The sequence below is a fragment of the Mauremys mutica genome, chromosome 16, assembly GCF_020497125.1.
Source record: "Mauremys mutica isolate MM-2020 ecotype Southern chromosome 16, ASM2049712v1, whole genome shotgun sequence".
NCBI classification, from domain to species: Eukaryota; Metazoa; Chordata; order Testudines; family Geoemydidae; genus Mauremys; species Mauremys mutica.
Genome location: NC_059087.1, coordinates 8535755 through 8554877, shown reverse-complemented (window position 1 = coordinate 8554877; position 19123 = coordinate 8535755). Strand labels below are relative to the sequence as shown.

The 19123-nt window shown below is 42.2% G+C and overlaps 2 protein-coding genes across 3 annotated transcripts in view; one reads left to right on the top strand and one right to left on the bottom strand.

Annotated features, from left to right (window-relative positions):
* Positions 1-531: 531 nt before the first annotated feature.
* On the bottom strand, positions 532-14130 carry GTF2H3 (general transcription factor IIH subunit 3). 2 transcript variants are annotated; one of them, XM_044989558.1, is made up of 13 exons: positions 14002-14130; positions 12903-12982; positions 10645-10751; positions 9876-10039; positions 9117-9179; positions 8799-8828; positions 7714-7742; positions 7550-7624; positions 6744-6797; positions 5772-5852; positions 4000-4135; positions 3868-3904; positions 532-3774 (listed from the first exon to the last, which is right to left on the bottom strand). In XM_044989558.1, exons 1-13 carry the CDS (start codon positions 14009-14011, stop codon positions 3705-3707), a joined length of 936 nt encoding a protein of 311 aa, XP_044845493.1. In that variant the 5' UTR covers positions 14012-14130; the 3' UTR covers positions 532-3704. The 2 variants fall into 2 exon arrangements, with proteins under 2 accessions (XP_044845493.1, XP_044845494.1); XM_044989559.1 differs by having other exon boundaries at positions 533-3774; positions 5772-5840.
* The window catches only part of EIF2B1 (eukaryotic translation initiation factor 2B subunit alpha), an 8445-nt gene continuing 3441 nt past the window's right edge, over positions 14120-19123 (top strand). Inside the window, exons 1-5 of the mRNA XM_044989560.1 lie at positions 14120-14276; positions 14526-14627; positions 16693-16829; positions 16930-17046; positions 17633-17745. Of these exons, the coding sequence (XP_044845495.1) occupies positions 14264-14276; positions 14526-14627; positions 16693-16829; positions 16930-17046; positions 17633-17745 (482 nt within the window). The 5' untranslated portion in view covers positions 14120-14263. The remainder of the gene's footprint in view (positions 14277-14525; positions 14628-16692; positions 16830-16929; positions 17047-17632; positions 17746-19123) is intronic.

Sequence of the window (19123 nt, the reverse complement as noted above, 5' to 3'; positions counted from 1 at the left end):
AATGGGAGCAAGGCAAAGGCGATGCAGGGGCAGGGCCAGGATCAAGCACCCACCAGGCACGGTGGAAGTCAGTGCTGATGAGTGCAGGCAGGTTGGTTTGGGCAGCCAGTAGAGATGTAAATAACCACCAGAGCTGGGCAGATCTGCATGAGAGAGACACACACACTCTCCCTCTGGCTCGCTATTGTAGCACGCTTGGCTTGGATAGGCAGGGCTTTGGGGCATTTCTGAAGATGCAGGCATGGGGCAGGTTCTGTTCCTTCAGACAAAGCAGAATGTAGCAGCCTGCCTGCTTAGTAAATTGTTCCCATTGTTCTTAGTGTTGGGGACTTTAACCCCGACAGCGAAATTCATTGTCTGATCACAGAGAGACAGGCAACACCAGCAAGGTCCGATCAAAAGCCCTTTATTGACAAGTGCACGCATCAACAAAGGGCAGCTCATCTCCAGTGAGAACCAGCCAGCTCTTTACAGCTTAGTATTAGCCTATATAGACAGTTTTATTACGTCATACATCACTCACTTGAGTAAAACCCACCCCCCTTTGTTTAACAACTTAAAACTAGACACTTTTAATATACACACATGCCTAGACTTTGTCTACAACTTTAGATTATTAATTATATCTTAACACCACCCAAAAGTTAGAAATACAGGGGAGTTTTAAACAAACCTATAACTCAACCAGAGAGTTAGAATCTGAAGCGTGGGATGCTAGTTTCTTATCAGTTCTTCAAACACTGTCCTTAGCACAGCTAATGCTATGCCAGGAATGCAATCCCTGGCTTATCTCACGTTTTCCAGGGCTCTGTAAAACAATGCTGCTTCTCAGTACTTTTCCACTCTGGGATTACCCAGAAACCTCTGTTAGCCTGACTTCAGTCAGGTTGGCATAACTCTTTTGTCTGCTATATTTTCATTCAGGCCTAACATTAGTGAATTCCCCCAGTATAAAACCAATGTAAACATTTTAAGGCTCCTTTACATTGCCAGAGTGGTGTAAAGGAGCCTTATTGTAAAGAACAGTATGGCTTTATAAATGCTCATGGTGCTTTAGTGATTAGAACTGGTCTAAATTTTTGGACAAAAAATTTCCTGTCAAAATGTGCTCCATGAATTTACATTTTTGGAGATAGTCAGCATAAATTGTGAGTTTGGGTCCCCAGCCCTCAATTGCTCTTCAGTTGCCTATGATGTAACATTGAGCATATGGCTGCATATATCTGTTGACTAATAAGTAAAGGATCAATACTGGCTACATTACTATTAAACAGAGGGGTTTGGTGATTTCCTCCAATGCTCCCCACTCCCACATTGTATTGTAGTTTAAATAAATTAACAAAATAATTGAAACCAGCTTGATCATAGTGTTATTTTGACCAAAATGTACAGAATTTTGCAGAATTTTAAAATTCTGTGCACAGAATTTTTAATTTTTTGGCACAGAATTCCCAGGAGTAGGTAGTGTAGTAATTTTTGTTGTCACGGTCCAATGAAGTTTGAGACCTGCTGGTCTAGACCCAGTGTCTTTTCTTCTGGAATAGCGTACACACAGGAGCTATTCTGGCCCAGCTCTTGCAAAACAGCTCCCTCTGCAGTAGCTATTCCAGGCCATGTCCCTGGGGCATGCAAATGTCTTCACAGCAATGGCCTTGCTAGTGGCTGTTTTGTGCAGTGGTAAAATTAAGTGTCAGGGTATCTAGAGCTCTTGTAAAGGCATCTTTCTTAAATCTAAATAAATACATATTCAGTATTACTCTTGGGGGAATTCTGCACCACTGTGCATGTGCAGAATTTATGCCCCCACAGATTTCTTTGCTTCCCTGCAGAACAATGACTTTCTGACAGGGAAGCAAAGGGAAGCCACAAGAGCGGTCATCTGACCCTCCCCAGTAGTATGTTTGGGTGCCCAGGGCAGCCAGCAGAGAGTTAAATCACTGTGGGGCAGGGGGTGGGACTGGAAAGACCCAGCCGGGGTGCTTCTGGGGCAGGCCCAGTCCTTGCGCTGTGTCAGGGTTGGGTGCAGCCTCACTGCTGAGTCCATGTCCCAGGGGGTGCTGCACAGTGATCTCCCACCTCTGTGCAGCCAGTGGCCTGTGCTCCCCTGTGCCACGCTGGAGCCTCCATATTTATTCACATTTGAAGAATTTTAAAATATTGTGCACAGAATTTTAATTTTTTTTGGCGCAGAATGCCCTCAGGAGTAACAGTATGTACCAACAGTACTTAGAGTTTACAAACCACACCTAATTTTACATTGCAAGGGCCCACATTGCCCTCTTTGTTGCACATGTTTGAGGCTAAATATTCATCAAGATACTCAGCAGTATGCAAGATGCCTTGTTTGGTGTAGACCCTCATACTAAATTAACCTTTGATGATTTTGCCTTTAAGGTTATAAAAGGGAAGATAAAGGGAAAAAAGGCCTTTTTTTTCTTTTTTAAGTCACTTTATTACAAATATTTATATAAAGCAAACTATAAATACAGTGTTCATATAAAATTGCATTTAGCTATTAAATGAGCCAGTAAAAGACTGGCATTTTCAGTAAAATGGTAACACAGGCAAAAACCTGATGAAAATATTATAAATCATCATCTCCTGCATATACCATTAAAAAAAAGAATTTATCTACAGTTCTGTTTTCTACCTAGAAAACAATTATTCCCATATTGCCTCTGAGTAGTACAACAATTATTAAATATATATTAAAACACCAAAAGACACAGTTACGGATTAAAAACAGGGAATTAAAAATAGAGAATTAAATTTTTTGTTTGGTTTAAACACAATAGGTTTGGAAAACTGAGAACATGCACCGTGGTTTCACCTGCTGAGATACAGAAAAAAAATCAATTCATAACAAAGGCCTTCCTACATTATCTTTCTTCAGTGCTAGTCAAATCTAAAAAAGAAACTTGCTATCAGATTTCAGACAATTAAACTGTTTTCCAGTTTCAAAATATCGTAAAAACAAATCCCTACACATGAGTGAGAAAAAAAAATACACAGATGCTTTTGTTATTGAATTTCAAAAGGAAAATTACTCATCTGTATAACCTCGTAATAAAATTATTCACCTGAATAATCTTCAATATACTTGTGTTTTGGGGAGACGATATCAAAGTGAGAAAAGAATAAAACACACTTAAAGTAGATAATACCCACTAAAAGGGAATTTAGTGGGGGAAAAAGAAAAAAAAAATCAGACTTGCCTCTTCACAAATGAAATTGAAAAACAAACCGTGTTGAAAAGAACTACAGAATCCATCCATAACACTACAACCTAGATCCTGCAAACACATACAGCCATGCTTACCTTCAACTTTAACATGCATGCAGGATCAGGGCCTAAGTATTTGCATTCTCTGTCTGACTGTAAACTGATTTAGGAATGCTATTATGTTGTTCTATGATGGTAAGTGCACCTTCTGCTTTATACAAGCAGTTTCTGGCTCCTGATAGTCACAAATAGGAGATTTGATTTTAAAATAATACAGAGCATGCACCAATACAACCATTTGTTGCTTACAGGGATGGTGCATATACCATGTGTGATGTTTTTAAATGTTTAGCAACATAGATTTGAACACTTTGAACAATTATTTCTTTCACACCTATTAAAAAATGCCACCTTCTCAACTACATGCTGTTTCATGGAATTACATGCAGGAGGTAATGGTTGGTGTATTTCTATAATGTTGCTATATAGCTAGTTTTAGTTTCTTTTTCTTGGCCTTCATGACAGGTGGTAACGAAATCTTAAAAGCAGTCCTGAAATAATACAAGAAAGAAAAAATAAAATGTGCTGAATTCATTTCTAAGCTTAGCCTACACAAGCAAACAAAAGTCAAGAAGAGTACTTACTCGCATGTGCTACAAATAGGGCTGAAGTTGCAGAATACTGGAAAATAAAAGAATAGGCCAGTTTCACTAAAATAGTTACCTTGAAACAAGAGAAATTAGGTCAGTTCTGTTAAATATATTTGTAAAACTTACTTGACAAACACACAGAGCAGACATAACCTATTTCAATGAGATTTCGATGACAGAAGCAAGCCGCTCGATAGTCAACATGAATGGGGGGTGGAAGGATTAGTTGGGACCTTTGCTCTTGATCAGGAAGAAATACCCACTGTATAAATTTAAAAAAGCGGAGGGTGTTTTAGAATCTGGGAGGAAACAACTGTGTTAAAGGACTTTGCTATATACACCAAAACTACTGCAGAGAAGAAAGTTACCCTCCCACCTGCCAAAGACATTCACCTCTATGACTGCATCAGGTCATTAAGTAAATTGAGAAAGAAGGGAATTTTGTCCTCATTCACCTTCCAGGAAATGTTTTGATGCTCATACCACGATAAATAAAAAATGGCCTTTTTAAAATCAAGTCATTTTAAGACATGACTATTCATTCAACATCAATTTTAAGCATGAGTGAGTTTAGTAGGTGTTAGAGGTGCCAGAATGATACCCCAGGAGACACGTCACAAATTTATCCACAGAATCCATAAAGAACAAAGAACAGTCATGGAAGGTTGGCTGCCCCTCATTCCCTCCTACCACCGTGCCTCATATTCTAACCTGCTGCAAACACCTCTGCAGGTAAGAACGTACTTCGGTTGTCATGGCATAAGAACATAAGAACGGCCATACTGGGTCAGACCAAAGGTCCATCCAGCCCAGAGTCCTGTCTACCAACAGTGGCCAATGCCAGGCGCCCCAGAGGGAGTGAACCTAACACGTAATGATCAAGTGATCTCTCTCCTGCCGTCCATCACCGCCCTCTGACAAACAGAGGCTAGGGACACCATTCCTTACCCATCCTGGCTAATAGCCATTAATGGACTTAACCTCCATGAATTTATCCAGTTCTCTTTTAAACCCTGTTATAGTCCTAGCCTTCACAACCTCCTCAGGTAAGGAGTTCCACAAGTTGACTGTGCACTGCGTGAAGAAGAACTTCCTTTTATTTGTTTTAAATCTTCTGCCCATTAATTTCATTTGGTGACCCCTAGTTCTTATATTATGGGAACAAGTAAATAACTTTTCTTTATTCACTTTCACCAGACCACTCATGATTTTATAGACCTCTATCATATCCTCCCTTAGTCTCCTCTTTTCCAAGCTGAAAAGTCCTAGCCTCTGTAATCTCTCCTCATATGGGACCCATTCCAAACCCCTAATTCACTCATTGAGCACTATTCAGGTTGCCAGCTGCTGTCAATTTTGGTGGGTTCTGCATCATAGGCACTTGTCCACTAGGAACTGGACTAGACCAATTCATTTCAAATAGACCAAGGAACAGACATCAGATAGTAACAACTTTCAGTAGTACAAGCTTATATCATATTGTCATTTTCCTACAAGTCTCCCCAGACAAAATCAATGTTATGCACCAGCACTTCAGGTAAGTGGTATTCTTAGATACTTTGAGAGATATTTCCCCTTGTTCAGTTTCCCAGTCTTCTTTTAGGATATCCCCTCACCACAGTGAAGCATAACACATGACCATGCCAGCCAAGTGTGAAAGCCCTCTAGCAAAGCCTGTCCCTTGTGATGCTTGTCCTACCCTCCCATGACCTCTCACTGCAACATCTACTGAAGCATATCAAACAGCTGAATCCCTTCGAGCAGTCAGGGTTCCCAACGCTCAACTTCCATGTCAGCTCAAAGAGACTGCTTCTGCTCCCAATGAAGCAAGAGGAATTTTGCAATTGACTTCAACAGGAATAAGAGCAGCCCTCAAATGTTTTTTTAAGTTAACTTACCAGCAAATACTGCAAAAGGGATGGCATCCGGGGCACTTTCAAGTATATGCCTCCTGTAATGTCACAAGCCTGGAAAGCACACTGCAAGCACTTAACATAGGAACAATTTTGACACAAACCTGAACAGAAATTGCTACACGCTACAGAAAGGTTAAAAAAGCCACACATTTTTCAAGTCCCACAGATTTCAGATTCTAAAGAAGTTATTTGCCCCAGATATTTCCATCTCTGTCTTTTGAACAGCCTCGGGAAACTTAAAGGAGGAGGATTGTCCATGGAGAGAGATATGAGCAAGAAAGTGTCTCCCCTCTCTTTGGTACTGCAGTAAAGAACAGACTTTAGAAACAAGTAAATGTCAATGGACCTCACACTTAGATACAGAGCCAACTTTATTTTTTAAATTAAGTTTCTTAAAACCAGTTGTTCTTACATTGCTTATACACCAGAGAACTTTTTTTTTTGCTTGATTCCCAAATTGAGATTTTAAAACTGAAAGACTCCCCCCGATCAATAATTTAAATAAAAAAATCCTCAATTGTTTCTTATATTATCCTACATTAAGATTCTTGATCTGTATATACTACCAAAACCAGTGCCTACTCAACAAATTTTTATCCCTGGAAAGAGGCAATAGTTTCCAGCAATCAGTGTTTGTTAAATAGAGAACAGTTCAGATTCAGGACAGTGTGTTCCAATAATAGGGGGGAGGAACTGATCAAAAAAAAATTCTGATATGACAGAGTATCCAGGAGAGAAAGTGGAGAGAGCTGGATTTAAGATTTTGTCACATAAAAGGGAGCAAATAGGAGCCTGTTTGTTAGCACACAAGATTGAGGCTTGATTTGCCCAGTTCTAATCTTTCCATCTCCAAGCAAAGGGAGCAAAAACATGTTAAACAAGTGGTCACAAAATAGCTATTTTCAGTTCATCTAAGAACCAATATAACCAATGAGTAATAAAAGTATATTATACCTGCTGTAAGAGTCCTGAATCAGAGTCCAAAACACAGGCATCAATCAAAATATTCTGAAACCAAAAGATGAGGCTTACAGAAAATGGAAGTTACAACAGTACAATAAATATAACTCTCCATTACCAAATATAACTCTCCATTACTGCTGGGATCTATTTTAGTTGTAAGTCCCACTACATTTATATGAACGGACTGCTGAGGCTATTGGCCTTCGGCATCAAAACGAAGTGTTTTACTTTAACCATAGCATGTACCACATCATCCACCCTTCCCTGTCCAATAATTGGCAATATGGGAAGGACCACAGATGAAGCTTACCTAATATACAGTATCTAATTCTAAGATGTAGGGGGTAAGGCTCAGTAGTCATTTTGGGCTGAACTGGTGGCCACTTTATGTTACAGTGTGGTGACCTGGATCTACATTTTAACTTAGTTGCCTCCTCCCATGGCAAGAAGATGCTCAGATGGCCCCAAGCATCCCTTAATTAAAAGAACAGGAGTACTTGTGGCACCTTAGAGACTACCAAATTTATTTCAGCATAAGCTTTCATGGGCTACAGCTCACTTCTTTGCGTGTTCCATTCTATGCATCCAAAGAAGTGAGCTGTAGCCCACGAAAGCTTATGCTAAAATAAATATGTTAGTCTCTAAGGTGCCACAAGTACTCCTGTTCTTTTTGCAGATACAGACTAACACAGCTGCTACTCTGAAACCCATCCCTTAATTAGAAGCACATACGTAACAGGGATAGACAATCTTTATGTTTACATGTTGATACTGAAATAATAAAACATTAACTTCACCTGTTTCTGTGCTGCAAAGATCACATTCATGAAATTCATATACTGCAATGCACTGTCTTCTGCAGCTTTTATGACCTAGGTAAAGCAATTGACACCTGTTAGCCTACACAATAGTACTACTGGATATCAAAGCTATTAAGAAAATTTTATACAGAAGCTCTTACCAAAATTCTTGATTTAATTTCTTGGCTGGCTACATATTGGAGACAAAGAAACATGCATTAGTGTTTCACAGTTACTCCATACATTAGCCTCCAATATTTTTCTTTGAAATTGTGTAGTATGATCATACACCTCACTTACAGCAGATACAGGAGAGACTGCTTTATCAGTATACTGAGAAGACTAAGTATCATGAAAAGAGCAAGAAGAAAAATCTGACAAATATCAGCAGACTTATTTCACCATTGGTGTGAAAGCAGATACCACCACATTCATTCATTCTCAAAAAGCAACTGGATGGTGAAAAGCAAGGGAATTTCAGTCTCTCATTGACGGTTCACTGGTTCAAACACAGACCAGTTCACATGTGTGTGACAGTCGTCATAATGGCTTTCTGGTTGTAATTTCAGTCCAACGCATAGATGTCCACATCACAAAACCACCAACACAAATGGGTTAGGGTTATTAATTTGCTGTCACAAAGATCAATTTACATACAGTGTCATGGCCTTAATCAGGCCTTAATCACAGACCACATCCACTCCAGGACTCCTTCACCAACACCAGACTTTATTATAGTCTTTCAGCAGGCCACAGCCTGCAGTGTTATTTACATGTATTTAGATTCCATAGCCAGTTGCCCCACTTGCCTCTAGGAGGAGAACAGTACAAGCAGCACCTAGTTCTGCCTTCTTCAGCCTTCCTTCAAGATCCTCACTCTTCCTTCCTGTCAATGTATATAATCCCACCTGCTGGGGTTGCTTCTGCTTCCATTAGCCTTTCAGTTGTAGTGCTATTCAGTTAACTGACACCCTCTGTCAACTGGCTCTCTTCCAGTTAGGTCCCACTTAACATATACTGGTGGGTATTACAGTGACAGGGTGCTGAATTAGCTCCTGACTCAGCACACCCTGCTACACGTCAACCCCTATATTACTGATCTTCAATCGGTGCTCAAATTGGGTAGTTTAGATGATTAGGACAATCAGTAATGCCCACTGCTGCCAGTTGAAAAAGGGCCAGCATCTCCCCCCCCCCCCCAGTTCAAATACTCACGTAAATATTCAAGTAGAAGAAAAGACAGTACCTTTCACTTCCTTGTTCATCCTGTGAATATCTATTACATTTGGTATTCAGGAAACAGATCTATAAATGTTCCAAAACTTACTGAAATAGACAGGAAATGTACTACCTGCACTAAACAATTTTACCAACACACATTTTACTTAAGTTTCTGATCTGATGGTATTATACTCATAAGTCATAACTTTAGCATAATAAACTGACAATATTCTAACACACAATGCTACCACAAAAGAGTTCAAGATTCCCTACAATGACGGTGTGAACAACATAAGATAGAGAGAGAGAGATTTTGAAAATTCCAGTATTTTAAAAAGGATACAACAAAGTGCTTTAGCAAGTGATCCTGCCAACAAAGTTTCCGTTTGCTGGCCCTTCATGTCAGCTGTAATCCAAAAACACACAGAAATGACCTTTGTGCAAATTAAAAGTATTTGAATACTAAATATTTAATTTGAATTGTGTCTTGGGCAAATAACATTAAAACACAGGCTCTAATAAAGGCTCAATAATTCAGTATCCCATTGGTCTCAAATGCTTGCACATTAACAAAATATGGAGTGATGGAGAATAAGCTTCAGAAGACAAATGCAAAGAAGCTTCCATCCGTTCCTAGGGCTCTTTCCAGCTATTTTGTAGTTATTTATATTAAGCTTAGGAATTTCCTTTACTTCATCCAGACCTGTAGACAGCGATCATATTCTTAGTTATCTTAGCCAAACCGTCCACATTTACTTATTTCATTCTTTATTAAATCAGCCCCTTAGGTTTTTTGCTTTTCTCTGAATTCCCTCCAGCTTGATTACAGCTTTCTGGTATCGAGCTGCCTAGAATGGGACAAAATATTTCAGATGTGTTCTAACCAGTTGTACAGTTGTTTTAGCAACCCAGCTCCCAAGTAGATTATAATAATTATAAAGATAGGTAAAATGTGGAACATAATCTCCTTAACAGTGTCCTTCTCACATAACATCACAAAGTATTATTTTTCTCACTTTAAACAGCATTTAAAAAAAACTAACGAGAACGTGGAACCAAATTAACCAAGATGACCATATTCATTAACAAAAAATCATCTTACTTTTTGTCATCAGGTCCTTAATCTCCTCTGTGATTATTTCATTTATTGCAGTTAATAGTTCATATTTTCCATCTTTGCTGCCAGAGCAATTAGATTCTACGAAACTACCACCGTCTCCAAAGAGATCTGCAAATGCCCAGTGCTTTCCAGGGTACAAGAAACGACTAAAAGCGAGAAACAGCAGCACAGTATTAATCATTTGTTTTTAAGGAAATAGGTGAAGACCCACAAATTCAACCACTGTGACAAAATTTTATTCCAAACAATTCTTAGTACCCAGGACACTAATAACTATGTAAGGAATGTGTTTAAAAAGTCCTAAATGGCATAAACTCCACCAACATTAAATACTTTCTCTCTGACACTCATCCTGTTGGGAACTGGCATTCAGAAACCATCTGCCTTTAAGGAACTCCCCTTCATTTCTTAGCTCAGCAAGCAATCACCCTGTTATTCTGACAATCTCCAGAAAGGGAACTTGCCACCTCTTTTGTTAATAGTCAAGATTTAAAAGTCAATATTTTTATTTTTAATTTCAAAAGCTATTTTTCTTCACCTCTTTCTTCTCACAATCCCTTTCTCTTGTTTTCTTTTGCATTCAGTAATCACCAACCCTCACTGTTTTTATTCATTTGTTTTTTAAAAGAGTATCATGTATTTTAACCTTGGTTTGAATTATTCTCTTCAGCACACTGAGCTATTCAAAAGCGGAATATATGAAGGGAAGTTTTATAAATAAAAAGGATACTATATAAGAAAGTTATTGTACCTTTCTTGAGTATGACTTGCTATTACAGCAAGTTTGTTGCTGCGATTCATAAACAGATGTGAATTTCCCATCACCATTACTGCATCCAGGCATTTTGATAATGTAAACTGTTGAAAAAAGAAAAATCAAGAAAGGACACGTGAAAAACTCAGAAAAATAGATGTACCAGAAGAGCCACCAAATTTAAATACACCTCTACCCCGATATAACGCGGTCCTCAGGAGACAAAAAAATCTCACTGTGTTATAGGTGAGACCGCGTTACATCACACTTGCTTTAGCCCCCCGTTCCTTGTTCCTGGACCACCCCCCTGTTCCTTGTTCCCTGACCGCCCCCTCCAGAGACCCCTGCCCTCAGGACCCCACCCCCTACCCAACCCCCCTGTCCCCTGACTGCTCTGATCCCTACCCACCCCTGCATCCCCCGACAGGCATTCACCAGCAGCGGCAGGAAGCAGAGCAGCCCAGCCCCAGCCCGCTCCACTACCTCCCAGCCGCGACACTCCACATCCCGCTGCTGGTGAGTGTGGGGAGGCTGGGGAAAGGATGCCCCCCCGCACTCACCTGTGGCAGGAAGTGGAGCGATGCGGCCCCAGCCTGCTCCACTTTCCTTGCCCCGGCCCCAGCCGTGTCACTGTGGGGAGGCTGGGGAAAGATCCTGCACTCACCTGCCCAGCAGGAAGTGGAGCGCCACGGCTGGGAGCTGGCAGAGTAGAGCTGGCTGGGGCTGGCCTCTCCACTTCCCTCCGGCGGTGAGTGCAGGGAGGTTGGGGAAAGGACGCTCTCCACACTCACCTGTGGCGGGAAGCAGAGCAACGCGGCCCCAGCCCGCTCCACTCTGCCACCTCCCAGCCGCGGCGCTCCGCTTCCCACCGCAGGTGAGTGCGGGGAGGTTGGGGAAAGGACGCCCCCCATACTCACCTGTGGCGGGAAGCAGAGCACCGCAGCTGGGAGCTGGCGGAGTGGGGCCGGGCTGCTCCGCTTCTGCTGTTGCTGGTGAGTGCAGGGAGGGATCCCTTCTCCCAAGCCCCCTCCCCCGAGTGACACAGCTGGGGCCGGGGCGAGGAAAGCAGAGCGGGCTGCTCCCGGCCCCCCGCTAATCTCCAAAAGTGCCCTCCCACAGCTCCTGCCCCCCAGACCCTGGGGGGGGAAGGGGGCCCTCACCATCCCCAAGACCCTCGGCCCCTTATCGAACCCCTCAGCCCCGGCCTGGCCCGGCACCCTTAACACGCTGCTCAGAGAAGCGTGTCAGAGCTTTACCGCCTTGTATGCGACCCGCGTTATATTGGGTCGCGTTATATCGGGGTAGAGGTATAAGAACTTTAAAAAAAATCTGCACATACAAGTAATATTTTCATTAGGGTTTGGAATTTACAAAGGGAATGAATATGAAATTCAAGAGGCAGATAATCCTCTCTGTAGTAGGTGGGAGCATGTCTGGAAAAGTGTTTTTCCACTTCTGTGTCTGTGCATACAGAGACAGAAATGGAAATTAAAATAAATATTATATATGAGAGACTGACACTCCCCAGAACTGCTAATAATCATTGTCATGCTCCAGAACATGTTTGGCATTGGAATACCATTTATATAGGGTTCAGCATCTTCAAAGCACATCACAAAGATTAACTTGTTAATCCTTATAAGAACTCTAATGTGAGTATTATCATCCCAGTTTTAAGAATGAGGAAACCAAGGAATAGAGATTTTACAATTTTCAAGTGTCTCGTAATCAAATGTGCATGTCCGACCTGAGAAACCAACAGCCTGGTTTTCAGAGGTGCTGAGCACCGACAACTTCCACTGATTTCAACTAGAGTTTTGGGTGTTCAACACTTCTAAAAATCAGGCCCAAGATGCCTCAAGTTGAGTTCTTAAAACTAGTAGCCAATTTTGAAAATTTCAGACTAATTTACTTGGCCAAGACTACAGAGCAAGTCAGTGACAACAACTGGGATTAGAACTCAAGAGTACCTGACTCTCCATCCTGTATTCAGTCAGACAAACTGCTGCAGCGCAAACCAATCCAGCATATCATTTTTTTAAAAGGGCATTAGACATGACAAGACATGATTGTAACTATTTTATCATAAGGCAATATTAGCATAATTTTGATTCAAAGAGTATTTCCCAGTTTCTCTCCAGCAAATGCAGTTCAATTTTGATTGTCAGGCATTTAAAATAAAACAGATTAAAAAATTACAGAAAAAGTCTTTTGGAAAACTTCATTGTGACCCCATGCTAGTCAGGAAGCCTTACCTCTGATTCTCCTAGCGCTTTCTTCCCCCACCAGATAGGATTGGTGTCAACAATGATGACTAAGAGATTTAGCTCATCATCTAGAAAAGCAATAATAATACATATGTTTGAGAACAGACAACACAGTGACAATATGGCATCAAGTAACAGCTTCTTTAGAAATATGGAAAGGCCAAAATTTAAAGATCTATAAGCAAAAATACTATTTGGTTTGATGCCCATTTAGTTGAGTGTGCATACATGTTTGCAGAATCGGGGCCTTATATTCTACTATTAGACATGTTTTTCTTTAGTAACATGTTTCAGTCTCACACACAATAGCAAAAAAAAAAAAAGGTGAGCAAGAATGTGTGATCAAACTGTCTAAGATTCAGCATAACTGCAGTTATTCCATAAGTTTATTACCAAAAATTCCATTAACACCATAAAACATGGAAGGGGAGAAGAATGTATTATGTTATACATAACGAAGCATTATATATTTTTGAACCCAGACATCGGTGGGAGGGAGACGACACACTTTAGAAATGAAGAGACGGTGTATCAGGGGCTATTCCCGAGCTAAACTAATTCTAGTGTTTTGCTTACACCGGGCTACTTTTCAGGATTTTTATCAGCCTCTCTGAGATTCACAGATCCCAGCGCAGGAACCATTTTTAAACCAAATGGGGGGAGAGATGGAGTTACTGTAGCTACATATGAAAGACGAGAGGAAACAAAGGGGTGTTGGCTGCTTACAACCCCCCGCTCCGCATTAGCTCAGCGGCCCCCGATTGCAAACAGGCGGGGGCCTCGCAGGCAGCAGTTGCATCCGCTGGGGGGAGCCGCCACCCCTTCTCTCCCAGCCGCCGGGCAGCGGCGCTCCCCACCCACAGCCGGGCGCGCAGCCCCGGGGCGGTCAGCAGAGGGCTGGGGAAGCAGGAAGGACCGGGCCGAGGGTCCCCAGCGGCAAACCCCGGGGTGGGGGGGGAAGTGGCAGCAGAGAGAGGCCTCGGCCCGGGCCCTGAGGAGAGCGCGGGGGAGATGACAGCCCCCCCTCCTCCCCCGCTTCCGGCGCCGCCCCCGGGCGGCAGGACAGAGGCCCCTGGCCGGGACTCACCTGCGCTCATAGTGCCCAGCCCCAGGCAGGCGGGGAGCAGACACCGGCTAGGCCGTCGCTTCCGGCGCCTGGAGATGATGTCACCGCTCACTAGTCGCACTGCCCCTGTACGTCACGCGTGACGCGCCAAGAGCCGGCCCGTGGGGGAAGGTGTCACCACGAAAAGGGGCCGGGCGGGGACAGCAGCTGCCTCGGCGTGAGAGGGGGAAACAGACCCGGCTCTTGCTGCTCCCACAGGCCCGTCCCGCCTGCAGCTGAAGCCATGACCGAAGCAGGTAACGGGGGCCGGGGCCCGATCCGGGGGTGGGAGAGTAACCGGCCCCTCACCCGAGCCGCCCCCGGATGCAGCTGTGTCCAGGCACGAGCATCCCTCGCGGCCTGGGGCTGCCCCCCTGCCGGCGGGGCGAGACGAGACCCCGCCGCTCCCCGGGCGGGGGGCCAGGCCCGGCCAGCCCGAGGTGGGGGCTTTCCCCACGCCGGGCCGGGCCGGTCCCTGTGGCTGACGGGCCCCGTTTCCCCTGCAGAGCTGATCGAGGCCTTCAAAGCCCAGATGAGGGAGGATCCCGACGTGGCCTCGGCCGTGGCCGCCATCCGCGCGCTGCTGGAGTTCCTGAAAAGAGACAAAGGTACAGGGGCCCTGGCAAACGCCGGCCCCGCCCGTGCTCCGCTGCAGGGCGAGAGCGAGGCTGGAGCCCGCAGACCCTGCCCCGAGCGCACAGGCCCCGGTCCCGGAGCGAAGGGAAGATGGTCACGTAGGACGAGCGGTCCTGAGTCCGTCCAGTGGAGGGCAGCGGTAATACACCGCACCGACCACCTTGCAGCAGTGAGAGGCTTGGACGGATTCCGTTTTTATAAACATCCAGTGCCCTGTCTGCACCCAAACCGACAAAAAAATGTTTCCATCGATAATTATCAACGTTTAAAAATAGGCAAAGTAAGAAAAATGGTGCCTGATCATTATTGAATGAGGCTCTCACAAAAAGAACAGGAGGACTTGTAGCACCTTAGAGACTAACACATTTATTTCAACATAAGCTTTCCTGGGCTACAGCCCACTTCAGCACATACATAGAATGGAATATATAGTAAGGACATATATACACACACACACACACACATACAGAACATGAAAAGGTGGAAGTAGCCGTATAATCTCTAAGAGGCTAATTAATTAAGATGAGCTCTTAGCAGCAGGAGAAAAAAAATGAAGACGTGGGCTGTAGCCCACAAAAGTTTATGCTCAAATAAATGTGTTAGTCTCTAAGGTGCCACAAGTACTCCTGTTTTTCTTGTGGATTCAGACTAAGATGGCTGCTACTCTGAAAGCTCTCTAAGAAGTTATTGTCTGACACCCCCATAATTTCCTGCAACTGTGAAAACTGTTGGTTGATAAAAACTGAAAGATGCTAAACACCCCAAAATTTGCAGAACTGTGAAATACAAATCAATAAAAATAAAAAATGCTCACAAATAACTTGATATTATCCATCAAAATTATTTAAAAAAAATCAAATTCTGCCAAATATTTAACACACACCTCATCAGATTCATGGTGTTTCAGGTGACTGAAATTCAGAGTTTTGTTGGATTTCAGGTGATTATTTAATTTTTGCTTTCTCAAGAAGCTATACTGCAGTTCATCTCTGCTTCCAAGATCCTGCCTTTGCTTTTTCACAAGCGAAACTAACAGTCCAGTTCCTGCATTGCAGTAAAAGGCAAGCCCAGTGTTTTGAACCTGAATGTCTTGTTTTTTAATGTTCAGAGAAGTTAAAAATGGAGGTCTTTGAGCAAAAAAAGCAGCCTACACTCTATCCAAAGTTAGACTTGTGCAGAAATGTTAGATGTTGTGCAGAAATGAGCACATGCTTGAGAAGCGTGCATTACTAATCAAAATCTGGGAAACAGAAATAGTACAAAAAACATTTTCAAAATGTATTTGGTGTTTGTTTCATTAAATATAATCTGCTTCATTGGATATGTGCTAAGCATTGACTGAGCATGGGTGCTGAATTACCTCATTAATGGCAAGAACTTGTTCCTTCAGGTTACAATCAAAGCACATTGATGGGCAGGCAGGAGCCGTCAACATTGCTGTTGACTATCTAGTAGTATTTCATCAGTTTTCATTCCTGGCAGTAAGACACATTTCAGGAGTGTTTATATTCTCTTTTTAGATGACTGTTATTCTAGAGAAAGGTGGATGGAGGGCATGCGGCAGGTAGGGCTTACAAGATTATAGATTTTGTACTCAAATGTATGGAATCAGTTGAAAAATTTTTACATGGTGTAATAAGCTTCCACTGTAATCCCAATACAGTGAAGGAGAAATACCAAGTTAGTCATTTGGAAATTTTTAAAATACAACCATTAGTGCCATACCAGAATACACCTAAATTTCTGTCTAGCACAGTAGTTCTCAAACTTTTGTACTGGTGACCCCTTTCACGTAGCAAGCCTCCAAGTGCCACACCCCTTATAAATTAAAACACTTTTTAATATATTTAACGCCATTATAAATGCTGAATGCAAAGCAGGATTTCGGGTGGAGGCTGACAGCTCACAACCCCCCCATGTAATAACCTTGCAACCCCCTGCGGGGCCCCAACCTCCAGTTTGAGAACCCCTGGTCTAGCATGTAATGAGTATCTTGTTTTGAAATGAAGTTTGCATTTCTCTCTCTCTCTCTTTCAGGTGAGACCATTCAGGGTTTGAGAGCAAATCTCAAAAATGCCATTGAAACTCTATCTGGTGTTGACTCTTCGGTAGCTGTCTCTTCAGGGGGAGAGCTCTTCCTAAGGTTTATCAGTCTCACCTCACTGGAGTACTCGGTGAGTTTGTCACCAAGCGTAATGCTTCCCTCATCCACAAAGTAACACTACTCACAAAGTAATCCTGGGCCTTAATTTTTGTTCTTACTGCTTTTTCCAGGACTATTCAAAGTGTAAAGAAATCATGATCGAACGAGGGGAACTTTTCCTTAGGAGAATCTCTCTTTCAAGAAACAAAATTGCAAAACTCTGTCATACGTTTATCAAAGATGGTGCTGTAAGTATGTCAGGACCGATTAATCTGTTCTGGGTGTTCCATTATTTCAAGTGATGGAGGAAATAGGTTTTATCCTCATCTGTTAAGGAGACCCCACATTAGCTGATGTTGGCTTTCCCAAGTAAAGATTTTACTCTTACCTATCACATTTGTTTATGCCACATATTCAAATATTTTCTAGAACTCCCCCTCCCTCCACCTTTGTTTCCATACAGACTGACATTAAGTCTGTGGCCCGGTTCTAAGTGGTACTGAGCACCCACAACTACTGGCTTAAATGGAGTTGTGGGTTCCAGCCCCTCTCAGTGTCAGGGCTTCAGTAATTAAGTGTCCTATAAAGTCCAATTTTCATGATGGCTTGACATCCTGTGGTTTGTAAAAATACAGGAGTTTAATATTGGACAGGTCACCAAAAGTATCTACAACTCTTAAAATGTTACATTTTTGTGAAATCTGGGATATCATCTAAATAACTGAAGATCATGTTTAAAACACTTATGCATGGTAAACAATTACAAGAGATCATGACAATAACAAAGCTTTCCTGAAACTTGCTAAACTAGTAAAATGTCTGTTACTTTAACAGCGAATATTAACACATGCCTATTCGAGAGTGGTCCTCAGAGTGTTAGAGGCAGCTGCTGCATCAAAGAAGCGTTTCAGTGTTTATATTACTGAATCACAGCCCGATCAAGCAGGGCAAGTATATGTCAATTTTGTCTTCTTGATTAATAAGATACTGTAGATACTAATGTCCATCAGTAGAGTCATATTTTAAGAAGAGCTTTTACCTATTTTTGAATTATTGAAAGATAAGTTTGCAATGAAATAATCATATCCCTCGACAGATCGTCTACAGCAACACCCTTCCAAAAAACCAGGCAATTCTCTGTACTACGTAAACATATTACAGCATCCCCAAGCTTTCTAGCTAAGGTGTAACAAAACTTTAACAACCAACCACAGCTAAGCAACCCATTTTTTCTCTAAGAATGATTGCTTAAAAGGACAGTCAACTTGAAGTATTTTTTAAAATAAGCTAATAGTAGCAAGTGTTACTTGTAACAATAGGAGGATTAAAATGTTTATCAAAACTGTGTTTGTTTGTTTTTTGTGTTTTGGGTTTTTTTAAAAAAAGGTGTTCCCTTTAAGACACTATGTAGTGTATATTACTGACAGCTCTGTAAGTCTCCAGAGGATACAATATAGTTTGAAGGAAGTAAAGGAAAATAGCAAACCATACACACTGTATAACAACCAGTGCAACCAACCAGGCAGTTTCATTTCTAATGACAATTGAAATACCTGAAGATTGGCAGATAAAGTGTGATTTATCACTTTCACTAAAGTAACATTTCACAGTATACTCTGTTCATAGTATCTTGTATCTAACACCAAGCAGATGAAAAAGCTGGGTGTTAAATGTACAGTAAACTGTCAATTTAATCACATTTGTCTGAGTCTTTTACCTTATATAGTTACAAGTCATACCTATGATTTCTAAACTGAATGATTAGAGAAGACTCTTTAGTTTTACTCCATCTATTGTCAATTTCACTATTTCTGTGATAGTCAGCTTGTTTCCCCTTTATTTGTGTGAGTTTTTCATAAAACAGAGAAACCAGAAAAAGGAGTGATTGCAGAACCAGAATTACTAATAGGGAGATGCAAACACTGCTGCTTTCAGAGTTGTGTGGCCAGAAAGTGGCAGCTACTGACTGAGGGCTCAGCTCTGCAGGCAGTAGCGCAGAAGTAAGGGTGGCAATACCATTCAATGCCATCCTTACTTCTGCGCTGCTGCTGGTGGCGGCCCTGCCTTCAGAGCTGGGCTCCCAGCCAGCAGCCACCGCTCTCCAGCTGCCCAGCTCTGAAGGCAGCGCCACCACCAGCAGCAATGCAAAAGGAAGGATAGCAGCACTGCAACCCCCCCTGCAATAACCTTATGCCCACCCCTCAACACTTTTTTGGGGTCGGGACCCCTACAATTACACCATTGTGAAATTTCAGATTTAAATGGCTGAAATCATGAAATTTACAATTTTTTTAATCCTATGACTATGAAATTGATTGACCATGA

Bases quoted from the DNA above. Each gene is read 5' to 3' on its own strand.
- GTF2H3 (XM_044989558.1), bottom strand. The intron at 7,625-7,713 runs GTAAGAGCTTCT...TGCTTTACCTAG, and splicing joins AAATTAAATCAAGAATTTTG to GTCATAAAAGCTGCAGAAGA. The intron at 3,775-3,867 runs GTAAGTACTCTT...GTATTATTTCAG, and splicing joins CCTATTTGTAGCACATGCGA to GACTGCTTTTAAGATTTCGT.